This window comes from Cryptomeria japonica, chromosome 3, assembly GCF_030272615.1.
Source record: "Cryptomeria japonica chromosome 3, Sugi_1.0, whole genome shotgun sequence".
NCBI classification, from domain to species: domain Eukaryota; kingdom Viridiplantae; phylum Streptophyta; class Pinopsida; order Cupressales; family Cupressaceae; genus Cryptomeria; species Cryptomeria japonica.
In genome coordinates this window covers 35,415,085-35,432,043 of record NC_081407.1, presented here as the reverse complement: position 1 = coordinate 35,432,043, position 16,959 = coordinate 35,415,085, and the positions used below count along the sequence as shown (strand labels likewise).

The 16,959-nt window shown below is 37.7% G+C and overlaps 1 protein-coding gene across 2 annotated transcripts in view; it reads left to right on the top strand.

Moving 5' to 3' along the window:
- The window catches only part of LOC131046742 (uncharacterized), a 213,024-nt gene that overhangs the window by 34,789 nt on the left and 161,276 nt on the right, over nt 1-16,959 (top strand). Inside the window, exons 2-3 of one of the 2 annotated variants that reach the window (XM_057980532.2) lie at nt 8,934-9,055; nt 9,579-9,664. In XM_057980532.2, the coding sequence (XP_057836515.2) occupies nt 8,934-9,055; nt 9,579-9,664 (208 nt within the window). Of the gene's footprint in view, nt 1-8,933; nt 9,056-9,578; nt 9,665-13,750; nt 13,843-16,959 lie in introns of both variants that reach the window. The other variant, XM_057980531.2, reaches the window with a different exon arrangement.

Sequence of the window (16,959 nt, the reverse complement as noted above, 5' to 3'; positions counted from 1 at the left end):
TTATTAAATTAAAATTGAAAAAGGAGCGCTTGAGGTATTATTTTTATCCATTTTATTAGGTCAGCCTCTTTTTTTGCAAATTTATTTATTTTTTGGCCTATTTTGCCAAGTCGGCCTATGGGGAGATGAAATGGTGAGCGCCCTATATAATGAGGGTATTTTGAGCAATTTTAATCATCATTCATTCATTATTTCAAGTGCGATTTGAGGAGCAAGGAAGGAGGTGCGAAATCTGGTTTAGTTGGAGCGAATTATCTTAAGTGTTGAAGACTAAAGGTGGTGGAATTGATGCTTGAGAAGACTAAAGGAGGCGCATTTTGCTAAAGGAAGGAATTCAATCTTCATTTTGCCTAGCCAAAATTCACCTCATTTTTGCATCATTTTTTAGAGTTAATTCCCAAGTGGAGGTATGGTGAGATCACCCTAGGCACCATTATTAAAGATTTGAATTTTTGCGCTTTGTTTTGAAAATCCTAAGTTTGATGTAGTTAATTAGGAAATGATAACTCAAGATTTATCATGAAGTTTCCTAATTAAAATCTTAAATCTTCCTTTCTACTCTATATTTCTACGTTGCAAAATATGTTACATTATGAAATGTTGTGTAGGTGTCAAGATGGCGACCCCAAAGGCAGGAGTATCCACTAGTCGTCCAGCTCTCATGAAGATCAGAAGAATGAAGAATTGGAGACCAAGATCGTGTCCAAGTGGAGCAACATTGGAGATACCAACTTGGGAAACTTCAGTGTGAAGAAGTTTCGGGAGGTCCCTTACATTGGCAAGCCATCACCTGTCGCAAAGAGAATAATTGAAAGTGGCATCATTAAGGCGGGGCCGATTTCCCTCCAACAGTCTAGTGCCATGAGCTGATGATCGAATGTGCTCGCCATTATGACCCACAATCAAGATCGATCGTGTCCAAGGAAGGGAACACTTTGGCGTACCTTTCAGAGGAGGCTATAAGTGAAGCTCTCCATCTTCCAGAGCATAAAGATATGATTTACAAGAGCTTAGAAGGAGCCAGGTCCATGTATGAAGATGATCCAGACTCTTGCTTGAGCATCATCAATAAGAATTGGTTACTCAAAAGTCGTCCTCGCCTGAGCAAGATTCCCAACACACCACACAGGATCGACTTCCAGGAGGAGTACAGAGATTTGATAACTTTGCTCAATCGAGTTACAGGGGCTCCTCAAGCCTTCTATTTTGAGAAGTGGATGTTCTACTTCATCCAAGTGATAGTTCAAGGAAAATGAACAATTCATTGGGCTAGAATTATTAGCCATTGCTTGGATGTGTAGTTAAGAAGACTAAAGCCTACCAAGTCATGTCACATGAGCTCATACGTCATATATGCCTTGATCAGGAGTTTCGAATATGCAGGACTACCTCATAGAGGAGTGATCGGAAGAGGACCCGGAGAAGTTAGAGTTTGTGATTCTTATGTTCATTTGCATCATCCACCAGGAAGTGACTACAAGTTAGTCAATGATACCTTCACGATGAACATCACTAGGATATTGCAAGGCGGGATTCACAACCGACTATCTCAAGATGCACAAGAACTTATAAAGAGGTATGGTGCTTGGTTCATCCAGTTTCAAAAGTTTACTTATATCAGAGTTCATGGGTGTCCTTCACCTCCCTACATGTTGCCGAGGTATCTGACAGACAAGATAGTGCTACTTGAGGTGGCTAGGCAGTTGGTAGACTATGCGAAGGCATTCAGACACAGGCATAGAAATGGAGCTCCCGTACCCATCATATTGGGGAATTTAGTTGAGGTATGTCCTAATGCTCTAGCCTTGGATGATGCAGAGAGGGAGTTGGCATCATATTCATTCACGTTCTTTGCCTCAAGGGAGAATTTTGACCCTTATGGGTATATAGAAGAGACATATGGTAGGAAGTACAGGCACAAATTTCAGGTAGAGGACTTTTGGATGAATCTCTCAAGTGATTTAGAAGTGAAACGAAAGATGCATTCCAGGTTACCTTTAGATTTCATCAGGAAATGTAAAGTTTATAGAGTGGCCGATCAAGCTCGGGACAGTGGCAGACATCTCCAATCATCCTATGACCGAGAAGACAGAGCAGTAAAGATAGATTGGAACAAGCCTGAGATTACAGACTTGAGAGCTTTGATGGCTCCTATTTTGTCATGTACTCGCAGATGGGTGGATGTACAACATCAAAAGTTAAGAGAACAGAACATACCAATGACTTATACTTTGGAGGAAAAACCAGAAGGAGGAGCAAGCGCAAGTGAAGACAATTCTCATCCTAGAGGCGCGAAGAGGAAAGAAAAACCCGAGAAAAGGGAACCCTCCAAGAAGAAGCAAGAGGCTAATCGAGATCGCTCATCAGGTACATCATCTCGACATGAGAAAAGGACAAGTCAAGTTGAAGGACAAGGGATGACGATGCCTGAGGTGGATGAGTCTATGGAGTCAATAGTACAGAATGATAAACCTGAAAAAGGGAAGGCACCTCAGCATTTGTCAAGTCGATCTCCCCAAGTCAATGAGATACATGAAGACAAGAATGATGATGAAGTGACATCTCCTCTCCGAGAAGAAGAACCTTTGCTTAAAGAAATACAAGTTAGAGAGACGAGATCCGCCATTCTAGATTGGTTGAAGGAGAGATTGACAAGGGTGATTGTGATTGAGGATGAAGATAATGTAATTGACTTAGAGAGCCTTGTAGGAAATTCTCAGGAAGTAACGGAGAAGAAGAAGGCCACCAAGATGTCCAAGATGATCAGAGATGAGACAGGGTCTAGGAAGTTGCAGATAGCTACACCAACAGTGGACAAGTATGAAGGTGAAATCCTTGCAAAAGAGTATGATGTAGAAACATTTGAGCTTGGTCCACTCACGGCCGAGCAGGCACTGGATGAGGCAACCGATTCATTTGAAGCACTTAAAGACAAGCTTAAGGAAGAAATGGAAAAGAATAGAAAGCTTGAGAGAGAGGTCGGTGCTTGGAGAGGCTACTTTAGCCATCTCAATCAGCCCTTGGGACGTCAGGATCCGACAGTGTCTCCTGTGCAAGCACTTCCCCTTGAATCAGTTGGCGAGGCAGAGAGGGTCAAGAGCTTGGTTCAGCTTATGAGCTCTTGGATTGACAAATCCCACACAGTAGCCGTTGAATTTGCAACAAGAATGATGCAGACAATCCACCGAGCTATCCAGGTCCTTGAGATCGTCCACAACCTGATGATAACAGTAGCCGCTTTCGCTCACACTAGAGATGTTATCATTCCTGTTCTACAAGTAATCAGGCAAACACCAAGGAAGATCATAACACAAGAAAAGATAATGGATGGAGGAGCTCATAATTTACTCCAGTGGTCAACTCTACTTCAGATGAAGGAGGTTCTTTTCGAGGACATCAGCACCAAATGCAATCAAGTTGAGGGCGTCATCCATCCAATTCAGGACAAGGTGTTTGAGGTGTTATGTACCATTCTTGGCAGGAGGATCGAAGTTGAGAAAGATGTGGACCTTCAAGAGTTGGAAGAAAGGGTCAAGGTCATCTTTTGCAAAGATGAGAATGTCATACGGATGAGCAACGGGATCAAATGTTCGCTACTATGCTCCTGATTGAGAAGATCAAAGAACTCGAACCTGGGTGGGATGCGGCTCTTCTCAAGGCCTTTGATTAGGTTATCCACTTGGAGGAACGAATGAGGAATCTTCCCGAGATTCCTATTGCTGAGATTGAAGGAATTGTGTCCAGATTCATTGCATATGCTAAGAAAGAACATTGGAAAGGAAATAAGGTTCTAGAAGAGAGGTTGTTGTAGATGATGTGGCGCCTTAATTATCATTGGTCTATGTTTCCTAGATTTTTGTGCCAATTAAATATTTGGCTATGCATTTAATATTGTTCAATAAAAAGGGAACTTTTTGTAATAAACCCTAATTAGGGTTTAGGTGTCAATATCTCAGCCGTTGATCTTCTTTTGATCTGGGCCGTTCATTGTAATTGAGGATGCTATATATACCCTCACTCATTTTCATTTTGTCATTAGAGATAGAGGAGATATTATAGAGAAATCAGATTTTAGATATTAGAGAGAAGAAAGTTATTTTGTAGCAAGATTGAGCATTGAAGAAAGAATTTCAAGCAATTGTTGTCTATTTTGGCTTTGAGATCAATAAAATATTGAAGTTATGGTGTTTTATTGCAATTCTTGTGGCTATCTTCATGGTTGTTTATTTTCTTGAATCATTCTCAATCGAGGTAGTATTTTAGTTTGAAGGACTAAGTGTTGAGCTTGATCTTTGGTGAGATTCACGTTCCAAACCACTAGCTTCTTACTGATTGTAAGGACGCCTTGTGTGGTCAACTGGAGATATATATATTGCTTGAACCTTCAATCATTATTTAACTATTGATATGTACCTTTATGGTAGTGTCTATAATTCTTGATGATTTGAAAAATCACTAGTCACCTTAGAAGATCGCATCAATTCCAGTAGAGTTGTAATTGCTTGGCAATACTGAAATTGGTAGAATCTTATCAAGTCTAGCCTACATTGAGTCTTTCTTAGGATTAGATTAGAATACATCTCTTGCAAACCCTACCTTTTGATCTTTTTTGAGAATTTGTTAGTTTAGGAAATTCTGTTCCTGCAATTCGGAAACGTAAGGCCCCTTGAAGAAACAATATTTACAACGACCACTGGTGCTTATCCACACGTAGAGACCCTACATCGAAGAACCTTGGAGTCATCCTGATTGATCCTTTTTTGCGACATCTTCAGCAATCAGAGGCTTTATTCAAGAGAGGATAAGGTACCCTTGGGTATTTTATTCTGTGTTTGATAGTGTACAAAATACACGTCAACAGTACCCTATGTGGAAAGGTAGGCATAATAGGCCTCGAGTTGATGGGTTCTAGTTTGTTGATCTGGATTACCACTATGAACTAAGTTCTTCCCTTGGCCATTATTGTCTCCATTGTATCCTCCATTATTGCCTCCATTGTTACCTCCATTATTGTTTGCACCAATATTTATTCCCATTTGTCGAGCCATGATTTCTGTAAATAGTTTCAAATGCTGATTTTGTTGTTGTGTCCTTTGTTTTGCAGCTTGTTGCCCTCTTACAAAGGCATCCAAGAAATTCAGAAATCCTTCCTCTCCTGGATCTCTTGCATTCCTGTCACCCATATTTTTTGTATCGCGTCTCTTTAAAGTCCCCTATTCCTTTGCAATTAAATTCAAACCGGACTTGTTTCTGCGATAATGCAATGGAAATGGGGATTGTTCCCAACCTGACATCACTGTTTTGTCATATTGTACCCTCCTGGATGGCAAGATACACTACTTTGATACTGCTGTAGTATGCTGCCCTGTTTTGTCTTTGGTTTTTTTTGTTTTGAAAAGTGTTTTGCAATAGTCTTGAATTGACAAATAAAGTGCAGATGATAAAAGTAATTGCAGCAAACTAATAACTGAGAAATTTGGGAAAACTTATAGACAACATAAGGCTGAAAATTCCAGATTTTATTTTTCTTTTGAATAGACAATATTATTCAAAACTATGAGCAACCTAGATTATTAGATGACATTACATATCCATTTCAAACATACCCAGAAAATGCATCAATGATATAGCTCACAAAATATGCAACTTGGATGTGCCAAAAGTGGATGCTTATCCTTGATTATTTTTGCCTTTTCAGTGGATGGGAAATGTGAAATAGGACTGATGATCCCTAATATCTATAAACTCAATTTTGTAGAGAACAATCTACTTGCATTTCACTCTCTGCAAACACCAAGTGGATCTTTGGCTCAATCTGGAACCGAAGAATTTGCTACTCTTAGAATAGTAGCCCCCTTGTGGAATGCACTAAAATTCCTTGGGGGCTGTACTATTCGCTAGGGGTAATCCTAGTCATTTTTTGACATTGACGTGAGTGTTCATGGGGAGTTGGGAATCAAGGACTTAAGAAGTAAGGTAGAATTAGGAAGTGGGAAGGAAAAAGAAATGTGAACCAAAAGAAAATTGGTTGGGAGTGGGAGATGGGAAGAAAGAGGGAACTTGGATGCAAGTTCCAAATCCAAAACCAAGTCTGAAGTTCATTAAACATTGGAGGCTAGGGGTAGGGAGGGAACGTGGAATAGAGAAAATAAAGTTCCAAGTTCTTGTTGGGGCCTAGGGCTTGATAGGCTAATGAAACAAAAAAGAAGCCATAGAGAAAATGGGGCACGGGAAGAAGAGTGGTGTTGGAACATAAAGTTCCAAGTCTTGATTGGGGCCTGAAACCCACAAGGAAACCAAAGGAATAGATCAAAATAATGTAATTTTTTAAGGCCACATTGAAAGCAACCTAAGACATAGAAGAATTTGCAAATTTTTAGTGAAGCCCTAACAAGTTTAACTCATTGAAAATTATCTATTTAACTTCTTTTCCTTTTAAAATATTCCAATAATAATTTTAGCCAATTTGATCTTGTTTCAATCAATTTATGCATTCTCTTCCCAAACTAAGAACTAGAATTGGAAATGAAGTGACAGATTTGCTCTAGAAATAGACCAATTTATAGGGACTTGCATGTGCATGGTATATGTGATCACAATGATGCTTGTTGATCCCATGTCTTGATCAAGGAAGACCTTGACAAGAAAGAGTTTGTTGAGCATTTGTGTATTTCAAAATAAATTTGCATGTCGAATGAATGAATATATGCATTCTTCCTCTTGTAGGTGAGTGGGGAGGGTGATAAAAATCTAAATTGGAGATAACGCTAAGTTTGCCTCTTGTATAAATAGTGTAGAAAATTCCATATTGGTTCTTGCATTTTTGGTGTAGAAAATTCCAATCTTTTAGTCAAACCCATAGATGAAAAAATCTGCAAAAAATTGTTTAACTCCCGATTTATCGCGAGTCATTTATGGCAACGATTTAATCTGCAAAAAACTCTTGGGCGATTTTTTTGAAAAAAATCGGGGTGATTTATTAAAAAATCGCAAAAAATCGAGAGAAAAACTCAAATAAATCTGCAGTGATGATTTGTCGGGTTTTCTTTTACTGAATACTATCATGCAATTGATTACATAACCTTGCACCTTGCCATTTGCGAATCAATTAGTGTAATTGTGTACCTATCCACAACAAGTTAAAAATAGGTGCCTTCAAGGGATGTGGCATCTCTGTGGGAAGAATGTGAATCCTTTAGGTGTATGTGTGAGGAAAACTTCAGTATGGTGTTTTGGCATGATATGGTAGTTTCATGTGGAAGTCTCATGCTTCTTGAATCATGTTCTTGAAGCTGAAGGCATGTTGTGAAGGTTGACAAAGTTCATCAATGTGTATGAGATGAGCTGAAAATTTGAAAGGCTTTGTGTGCACATGCCAATGCCAAGTATTGAACAAAGTATTTAATTTATGGAAGATGTGAAGTAGAGCTACAGAAAGGAGATTCAAGGAATGCAAATCCTCTATAATATGTATTTAATTTATTTTTTGGTATATAATATGTATTTAACTCAAACTTTGATATATATATATGATGGAAATTAGTAATATGTTCTACAAATTGAGTCTATATGTGTGTTTTTCAAGAATATTTTAAGAATTATATATTTTCAAATGTTCGATAAATTTGCCAGTTTTTGCCGATTTTTTCCCCATTTTTTGCTGAGTCCCGAGTCTTCAAAAATTTTGGGCCAAAAGAGTTATTGCCGAGTAAGAGTTTTTCATCTTTGGTCAAACCTATTGAGAATTATCTTTTTACCTTTTTTACCCTTGTAAATCTTCCAAATAATAGTTTTAGCCAATTTGACCTTGTTTGAGTCAGTTTATGCATTCTCTTTGCAAACCAAGAGCTAGAGTTGGAAGTGAATTGGCAAATTTGCTCAAGAAATAAACTAATATATGGGGAAATGCATGTGGGTTCTAGGACATGCCATAGATTGTAACATGCATCTTTATTCTCATGGCTAGAAAGAGCAAATGGATCTCTAATATGTGCACAAGTAGGATTCTTGGCTTTCTGTCTAATTGTATGGGGTTTACATGGTTCCGAGAAACTAAATAGGGCATAAATGAGGCAGATTGGACATATTCAAGATGTTCTCCTACAATTTTAGTCTTTAGAGGCTACTTAGACCTTTAAGACTCAATTCCAGGAAGCTAGGTACCTATAAGCTGACGCTGAGATTGGAAGAATCAATTGAGTGGCACTTGTTTCATCTTTTGGCCTTTATAGGGGTCATGCAGATGGACATTATTTTCACAAACAGCTATGATTAAATCTGAAAATTGACTTCCATTGCCTCAAGGTATTGTGACTAGATCTTGTTTTGGCTAGGCTTCAAGGATATTATCACAACCAGACATTTTTTTAGGTAATGGTGGGGTCTTGTATAGTGTATCATTATTTAGTATTGATTTTTGTGGGATTTTTATTAAGTGGGAATATTTTTAATATTCAAAGTCAAACCATCACCATGATGACAATTTTCAGCGAGTAATTATTTCTCTATGACCATGATGTATATTGGTTAATAATCACAAGCAAATGGGACCTACAAAGCACACAAGTACCTCTAAAAATTTGTTATCAGGGATGAGGAACAAGTAATATAATCCACTAATTTAGGCTTACCATTTTCTAGCCTCATTCTCCATTTGCAAAGCTCTTGGGTGAGGGTGTGCCTTATAAAGCATTCTTTTCTCACAATTATCATCATTGCCAAAATTATCAAAATCCAATATTAGTTGATCCTTGTAAGGATTTTTTGACCAGTTGGAACGATTTGTGCCTTAGGACATTGAATCATAGAAAATAATGTTGAATCCTCTTAATTATAATGCATGCCTGGTTATTTATAAGCTTGATTATTTGCATATGCTTTCTCTAAAGGTTGATATTATAAAAGAGCTCTGTTTTTGAACAATAATGGTGCAGGTGGACATTGCCTGCAGAAGAATTGTCTTTACAAGCTTCAACTGCCAATGAAATAAGAAAAGATCACAGTACTAGCATTGATACTGAGAAAATGAAAGCCGCTATGGAGGGATTCTCAACGAGTAAGTTTTATTTTCCTAAGTTACAATTATAAAGTTTGTAAAATATATTTTCATTGATATGCAACTTCTTCCCTTGAATTGTCATAATTAGTATAATAATGAGAAAAAAACATGCTGTAAAAGATTTGCATGAGAATGCAATGAGTGCACACTAAAGTTTAATATCCTTTTCATCATTCAAAGAAAGAAAAAAAGTTTATATTGGTATCAACAAATGATCAAGTGTCATCAAATGGACTGAAATCATGTATCATGATTATGAAGATGAAATGTGAGAGACTTCATAAGTATTCTGAACTTGATCCCAACAGTGTAATATTCAAATCAAATAATGTAAATTTCAAATAAAGCACAAAGGTAAAGAACTGCCAATCTTATAGGCTAAAGCCAGGCTTTCCAAGGCTTAAACAAGGTTTAAGCAAGAATCAAGATGAAATATCATTTGTAGATTGGAATGAGTCAAAACATCATTTGAGGGTGTTCTCAAGGTATGACATGACATTAGAAGGATTTTCTGATGAAGGAGAATGGCTCAGCCTCAATTGGTGGCATGTGCTGGCTGGAAAGCATTTACTGACTGAGATGGGGGTTACCTTGAGGACTGTACAGGTTGGTGAAAATTAGTTTAACAGTTTTAACCTGTTTTATATGTCATTATTGGAATATATATTGGTTTCTTAAGAGAACAGTACATTGGATTACAACTTTGAGGTGCGTTGTGGCCATTTTCAATTTGTTAATTGTAAACTCTATCATTTCTAAAGTAATATACTCTTTTTTGCAATAAGCACCTCCAAGTACTAATTTTTTTTCATAAATTTTCCAACTATGGTCATGGCAATGACTGCACGTCACCATTCATATACTTACACTAGAATGTGGTAAGCTCCCAATGTTAGGTCATCCCTAGACCTAGAACTAAACGTTGAGGGTTCATTTTTAATGTTCCTGCCCATGTATCCCTTTTGGGAATCAGAGGCTTGGTAAATCATACATCAGTGATAAAGGATCTACATAATCTGAGATCTAGGATGAGGTCTTTGATCTGATTTTTAAACCACAACTATTTATTGAGATTATGCTTTCAATTTAATTCAATTATTATAGAATGATAACAGACTCATTCCAATCAAGTGTTGGTTCCATGCAAATATTAGTATATGAACACACACAAACCTCATATGAAGCATATCTTTCCAACATTTCATTTTCAAATAGTGATTGTCTCAAGCATTCATCAACCATATGCAACATGGTTAGCTCCCACTTGTGTTGCACATACATAAGAGAATAGCTCTTATACACCCATATGCACAAATCTGGGTTAGCTCTGACATATGTCACCTATACACAGGTGACTAGCTCATACTCACATCATAGGTACATATGGTGACTAACTTTGACATATGTCACATATACAGTATGAATAATGCAAGTATTACATATACAAAATGCGATATCTTGTGAATGCATCACATATACACAATATGTCTAGCTCAAGCACCCAATGCATATACACAATGTGATAACTTAACAACCTCACAAGTACACATAGTGATCAGCTAGCAAAAAGGAAGTAGTTGCAACCTTAATGCAAACATCTTTTCCTTCTCTTGGTTCCCTAACACAAGCTTGTAAGTACCTCCCAATTGAAAAATTAATGGTGGCATATCCCATATTGCATCGTGGGTTCCATCCTTTTTTCCAATCCATTGCCACCTATGATAATAAGTGTTAGGGGTAAAAACGTATGTTAGTATGAATAATAATTATAAGTGTGTTATGTGTGTTTATGTTTTGTTGTTGCCGAGAGGTTCCCGTCGGGTAGTTGGGAGTTGGTGACGGGTGGCAACTTGGCCAACCGTCGGGTCTATATATTGTTTGCTTGGAACCTCGGTAGAGAGATTATGTATGGACAATTCTGGACATTGGAATAAAGATATAACTTTCTGGTCTAATTATTATCACTTGTCATTTATGTTATGATGCACAATTGTTTTGTTTCATGAATGCTTAGTACGAGTGGGAAATACTGTGTTTTCTGATCATTCACCAACTATACATCTAGGACTAAACAATAAGAAAGTATCCCATACTACTTGTCATTATTGGTAAGGGCACAAGTATAATAACATGCACAAATACTTGAGGCTATTTTTATACATGTATCCAATGATTGACTCACACATACATAGTAATCAACTAGCTATAGGAAGTGGATACAACATTGCTACATGCATCTTCTCATTACCTGGTTCACTAACACTAACCTTGTAAGTGCATCCTAGCCAAAAAAAAGGAATGTAGGTGCATCTCATGCTACATTGTGGGTCCTATCCTTTTCCCCTGTTTCTCTGCACTAGTTGTGATGATGGGAAAGCATATCACACTACTTGCAATCATTGTAGGATAAGGTGTAAGTGCAACAACACACATCATATAAGGCAATTAATAAGATTTCCACAGTTCACTGATCCTTTTGAGTTGGTGGACTGTGACATCTATACCTTTGTGCCATTGGTGAAAGTCAATCAAACCTAGATTGGTGTAGCTCCTAGCATCTATCACCTACATAGTAGTGGTGAAAGCCAATTAAGCCCTATCATACTATAGTTGGCTCTTGACATTTGTCACCTTTGTGGTAACGGTGATGGTCGGCTAGACCTTAACATATGACAGTTAGCTCTTGACATCTGTCACCTACACAATACTGGTGATAGCAGTCTAGTTTGCACGTGCATCATGTCATGGTTAGCTTCTGGTGCCAATTTCTATGCTATTGGTGAAAGCTAGCTAATCCTTAAGATACGGTGGATAACTAATAACATCTGCCACCTGCACAGTATTGGTGACAGCTGGTTATCCACACTTGTATTAGACCTGATTTTGACATGTGGGGTCATCTTATAGACAAGTACACATAATCTAGAGTGGAATAATACCTCTTGGGTCTTAATTACTTTGAAATTTGAGACTCTTGTGATGAAGTAACCACATCTTGAATAAAAGTCAACTTAGGTCTTGTTCACTAGTATACTTTTTGTGGAGAAGTATTAGCTAGAGGCTAGTCACCTAGAGATTGTGGAGTATAGGGAGACTTAGAGCCTTAATCTTTCAAAGGAACCACAACTCTAGCTCTGGATTGATCACTAAAAACTTGCTGGTTAGTGTTACAATCAAAGAAAGGTTCTATTTCTTTTACATAAACATCTTGACTAGCAATGGATTTGTTAATGGAGATAGTAGTGGGTGTGTGTTCCTAAGATTGCTCACCATACCCAACAAAGAATGATGAGGATTCAAAGGGTATAGTAGAAAATGTAGGAACTTAGAATAAGTTTACTGTCTATAATATATGTTTTATTTTCATCCTATGTAAAAATTTTTAAAAATAAAATCCTGGTTGTTAGGAGGTTAGTCCAAGCCAGCTAGTAGATCAAACTTCTTCCAATTTGTTTTTCGCATTGAGATTCTGTGGATTTTACAAATCTTGTAAATTTGGCATGTGCATGCAAATATTTATGTGTAATTTTTTCATCAAAAAATAAGTGTAAATCTGCAATGATTTTTGTCACACCATTGCTATGAGACTTTTTACTTCTACTTGGTTTCATATCAAAGAAGTATTTAACACTCTTAGAATCTAATTTACTCCTTTTGCCATTGGGAACCAAAACGTACAGTTGAGCCAAAAGTATGAAAATGTGTTACCTTTGGTTTGATATTGGACTAGGATTCTTTAGGTGTGACATCCTATGAGGCTTTGCACAAAATAATGTTGATGATATATATTGTCATGTTCATTGCTTCACCCTACTATTTATGCCACATGCCTCTGTTATACAACATGCACAAGGTCATTTCTATGATAGCTATGCTGTCCTCTTAACCAAACCATTCTTCTTGTGGGTGTAGGGCATTGCTAGTTTTCTTTGAATACCCTTCTTGCAATAGTCCTAGAACCATAGTTGCATTAATTGCTGTAAAATGACGAGTAATTGTCATATATCATGACTAATCATGACGAATTGGGGGTTGATTTGTTTGGCATTTTTAGCTATAAATTGGGATGTTTTGAATAAATAATGGGTGACAAGTTATTCTTAGTTTGTTGTTGCCTGAACCGCCAATAAGCTATCCAGATTGTGATAAACTGTGAGTTTGACTGATATTTTGGCAAGTTTGACGGATTTTGATTTTTTTTTTTGGGAAACCCTAACTCTAAACCTAGCTTTTATTTTCAATTTTTGCTAGTTGCATGTATTGTTTTTTTCAAAAACCCTAACCCTAATATGATTTTATCTGAATTAAATCACAATTTTTGATAAACTATTTATCTTTTGGTTTGCCAATTCATCCTTGAAAACATTGTTTGCTACTATGCATAGAACTACTTGGAAGTAAACTCATCAGATCTTAGTTTCTTGATTCACCCACCTCTTGGATTTTCAATCAATGCTTTGGACATGTTAAAGTTTGCAAAGGATCTATAATTAAACTAATAGCAAACAATTAGTCACTTGGTTTTTATTTGGCTGATGAAAATGATACAAAGTTCTAGAACGCATGTTGTTATTTTGTTGCAGTTTATGGTATTGAAGAACAAATATATTCTTCAAGTCTGTTGTGAACAAAAGCTGATCAATTATGCATGTAATTTAAATCCAGTGGAGACTAATATGTTTCTTATTGTAGTTGCAAAGGCATTTGCTATTGCTACTGGTATTATTTTTGGTGGTACCATATTGGCTGGCATCATTGCAATAAAAAAGCTACAGTTGCACGCTGTAAGTCATACCTACATGTATCCTCATTTCAAAGATGAATAGATCACAAGTAAAATACTTAGAAAAAAAGAATTCATACGATCTCTTGAATTGGTTATATGCTCAATTGCTTCAGTAAGCATCTATTAGAAATGAGTATATCGTTCTCTATTTTTTAATTCTGCTTTTTAATCAATATTATTTTGTTCACTTTGTAATTTCAAGAAAAAACCATTTTTTCTTTTTCTTTTGGCCTATCTTTCCATTAAACATGTGTACTTGGTTCCCCCAAAATCGCAACTTCCCAATGCCATATAAGTATAACTGGATGGTAAAGGCATGTATAATGGAAGTTACACGTTTGATTTGGAATGAAAAAACAATCCCCTTGTGAATGCATGCATAAGGGGGGCCTTGTACATGAAACAGGTGTCTTGCTTAACAACAACCTAAAAAGACATATTTACCTTACCTAATACCTGAAATAAGGGAACATTTTTAGTATATTTCGAGGAATTTAATGAATTGCAGTTTGACCCATCTAGTCTTTATCACATTTTCCCAAACTTGAACAGGAAAAAGAGAAAAGAATCTCTTTGAAGATTTGGAAAGAAAAAAAGATTCAACCATAAAATAAAAGATGTAAATGGTAGAGACCTTGTTGCCCTATAAACCATGGATACGACAGAAACAAATCAAACCATGGGATATGTTAAGGGACTTGCAGAAGATCCCATTTACACGCAAGGCCATGGCTATAGATTATTGCCTTGGAGAGACAATAGAAATACAAATGCATCGTATAACACTCCTACATAAAACTACAATGTGTAATGTTTGCGGAGTTGGCATAATTCCATCAATTTGCAGCAAGTGGGAGAATTTTTAGAGTTGATTCAAGGGTTTTCATCCTACACATTGATGAATAGTGGCTGCTCTATGATGCTGATAACAGAATTATCAGACCTTGAATTGAAGTTTGTAACTGGGTTTGTGTGCACTGGTTTGTCATTCTAGCACTGGGAGTTTGAGTGTTGAATTGCTACATCACGAGCATACATTTTCAGATCAAAGCCATCAACTCATAAGTCTATGGGATCCAGGTGAAGTACACCCATGGGAGGTTATGATGAATGAAGACCTTGCCATCGTGAAGATACCCTCTTTGGTTGACTTGTGGCAGGACATCAAGGTATGCATTGTTTTGAATTCAGCTAAGGCATATTTTCATAATGGAGTTTATTCTACATTGCACCATCCCTGTATTGTGTTTAAACTTTCAAGTTTGAGCTTGCCTAGCAGAAGGAGATACCATCTTTATGGGGAATTGAGGAATTGCATTGAATTTTCAAACACCTTTAGAAGATCCCTTATGAGGATCACACAAAGAAACGGGACTCGGACTCGGCTCAGACTCGGCAAGGCCGACTCGGACTCGGACTCGGGACTCGGCGTCAAACTCGGCTCCAGACTCGGCTAGACTCGGGATAGTGAAAAACTCAAGAAATTTAGAGATTTTTAAATATTTAAAACTTGTTTCAAACACCCTTTATTGAATACACCTTAAAGACACAATAACATCATCAAACTCGGCTCATTTGATTACATACACAAGTATACATCAATCACATAAGCATAAACGCAAATTGTAGCTGAAGAAAATAACAAACATAGATATATAAATATTGTCAAATGTAGACAATATTACAAAACTCATGGAATAAAAAATCCATGTCATCATATGATCATCATCAAATGTTTCATACAAATACCAAAGGTAAATACAACTACAAGTCTATGGCTCAGAGGAGCCTGCACCCTCTGGCCCCGCCCCCTGCGAAGGCGTCTAAGGTAGGTCCTGGATGATTCGACTGCCATAGCCGCTCCCCATGACACCATGCCAGGCTCACCAACATCAGGAACATTCGTGTCACTATTTGCCTCTGAATCTCCTGTCTGTGCTCGTGCTCTCCGCTCCTCCTCTGCCATGGCTACAGTCTCAACCTCTATATCTACCTGGTCGATCCAATCAGTGTCAGACTCGGAGGTTAAATTTTCTCTACTTCTATCGACGCAGTTTCCCCCATATTTTTCGACGGGGGTTTGGGGGCAACGCCCCCAAGGTGGGGTCAAGGGGCAGCACCCCTTGCGCGCTCCCTGTCGCGATACAGGGCGAGGTCGAGGGGCAGCGCCCCACGAGGCCAAAAAAACATATTACAAGTCTGAATTAGGGTTTCTTTGAGAGTCTTCCTTAGGGCCTGGTTTTGCTCTTGTTGCTAATTGGGTCTTGCTTGGTGAGTGAGTATCATTCTTGAAGGTCCAAGCTAGGTCAAGTTGGTGAGTGATAAAGTCTGGAATGTCATCCTGATCTTCAAATGCCCTGAAATTTGGCTAAGTCTGGAATATCCTGATCCTGAAATTTGACTAAGTCTGGAAAACTGAAGAATCCTCCAAAAACTAGATTTTGCAATATAACTCCTGGAGGCCCGAAACCACTCTCAAACATCCTGACAGTATATATGGAATATAACTTAAAGTATAAGAACATCTTTCTTCTTTCTTATACTTAAATGTTATATTCCATAAAATAATCCTGACGGAGAGACCAAAATGTCAAATTTCGCCCTTCCAAAAAAACTTATTACTTTTAAAAAAAACTTTTTAAAATGTTTTTTTTTTTGTCATTTTATTGACCCAACCAGTAGCCGAGTCTGGGGCTCAGGACTCGCCGAGTCTGGCGATTTTGAGCCAAACTCGCCAACTCGGCGAGTCTGGCGAGTTTACTCCCCAGACTCGGACGAGTCCGAGTCCGAGTCCGAGTCCCTAGGACTCGCCGAGCATGACTTGTACTCGGACTCGCCGAGTCTGGGCGAGTTCGGGCGAGTCCCGTTTCTCTGGCCGATCACATGAAAATTAGAGCAGCACAGCATAAGCATGACGGGATCACTTCCTTGCTTGGTATTCATAGTGGTGCTCTCCAACAAAGCATGTTGGAAGAATATGATGACAAGTGGCATGTCACATTGCAGTTTATAGATCAAATTTTCAGAATTGGTACCCCTTTTTTAGTGCAGATCAGCCATCACATACTTATGATTGCATGCAGTCAAGTTAGTTGGCAAGTGATTTTGGTATGGA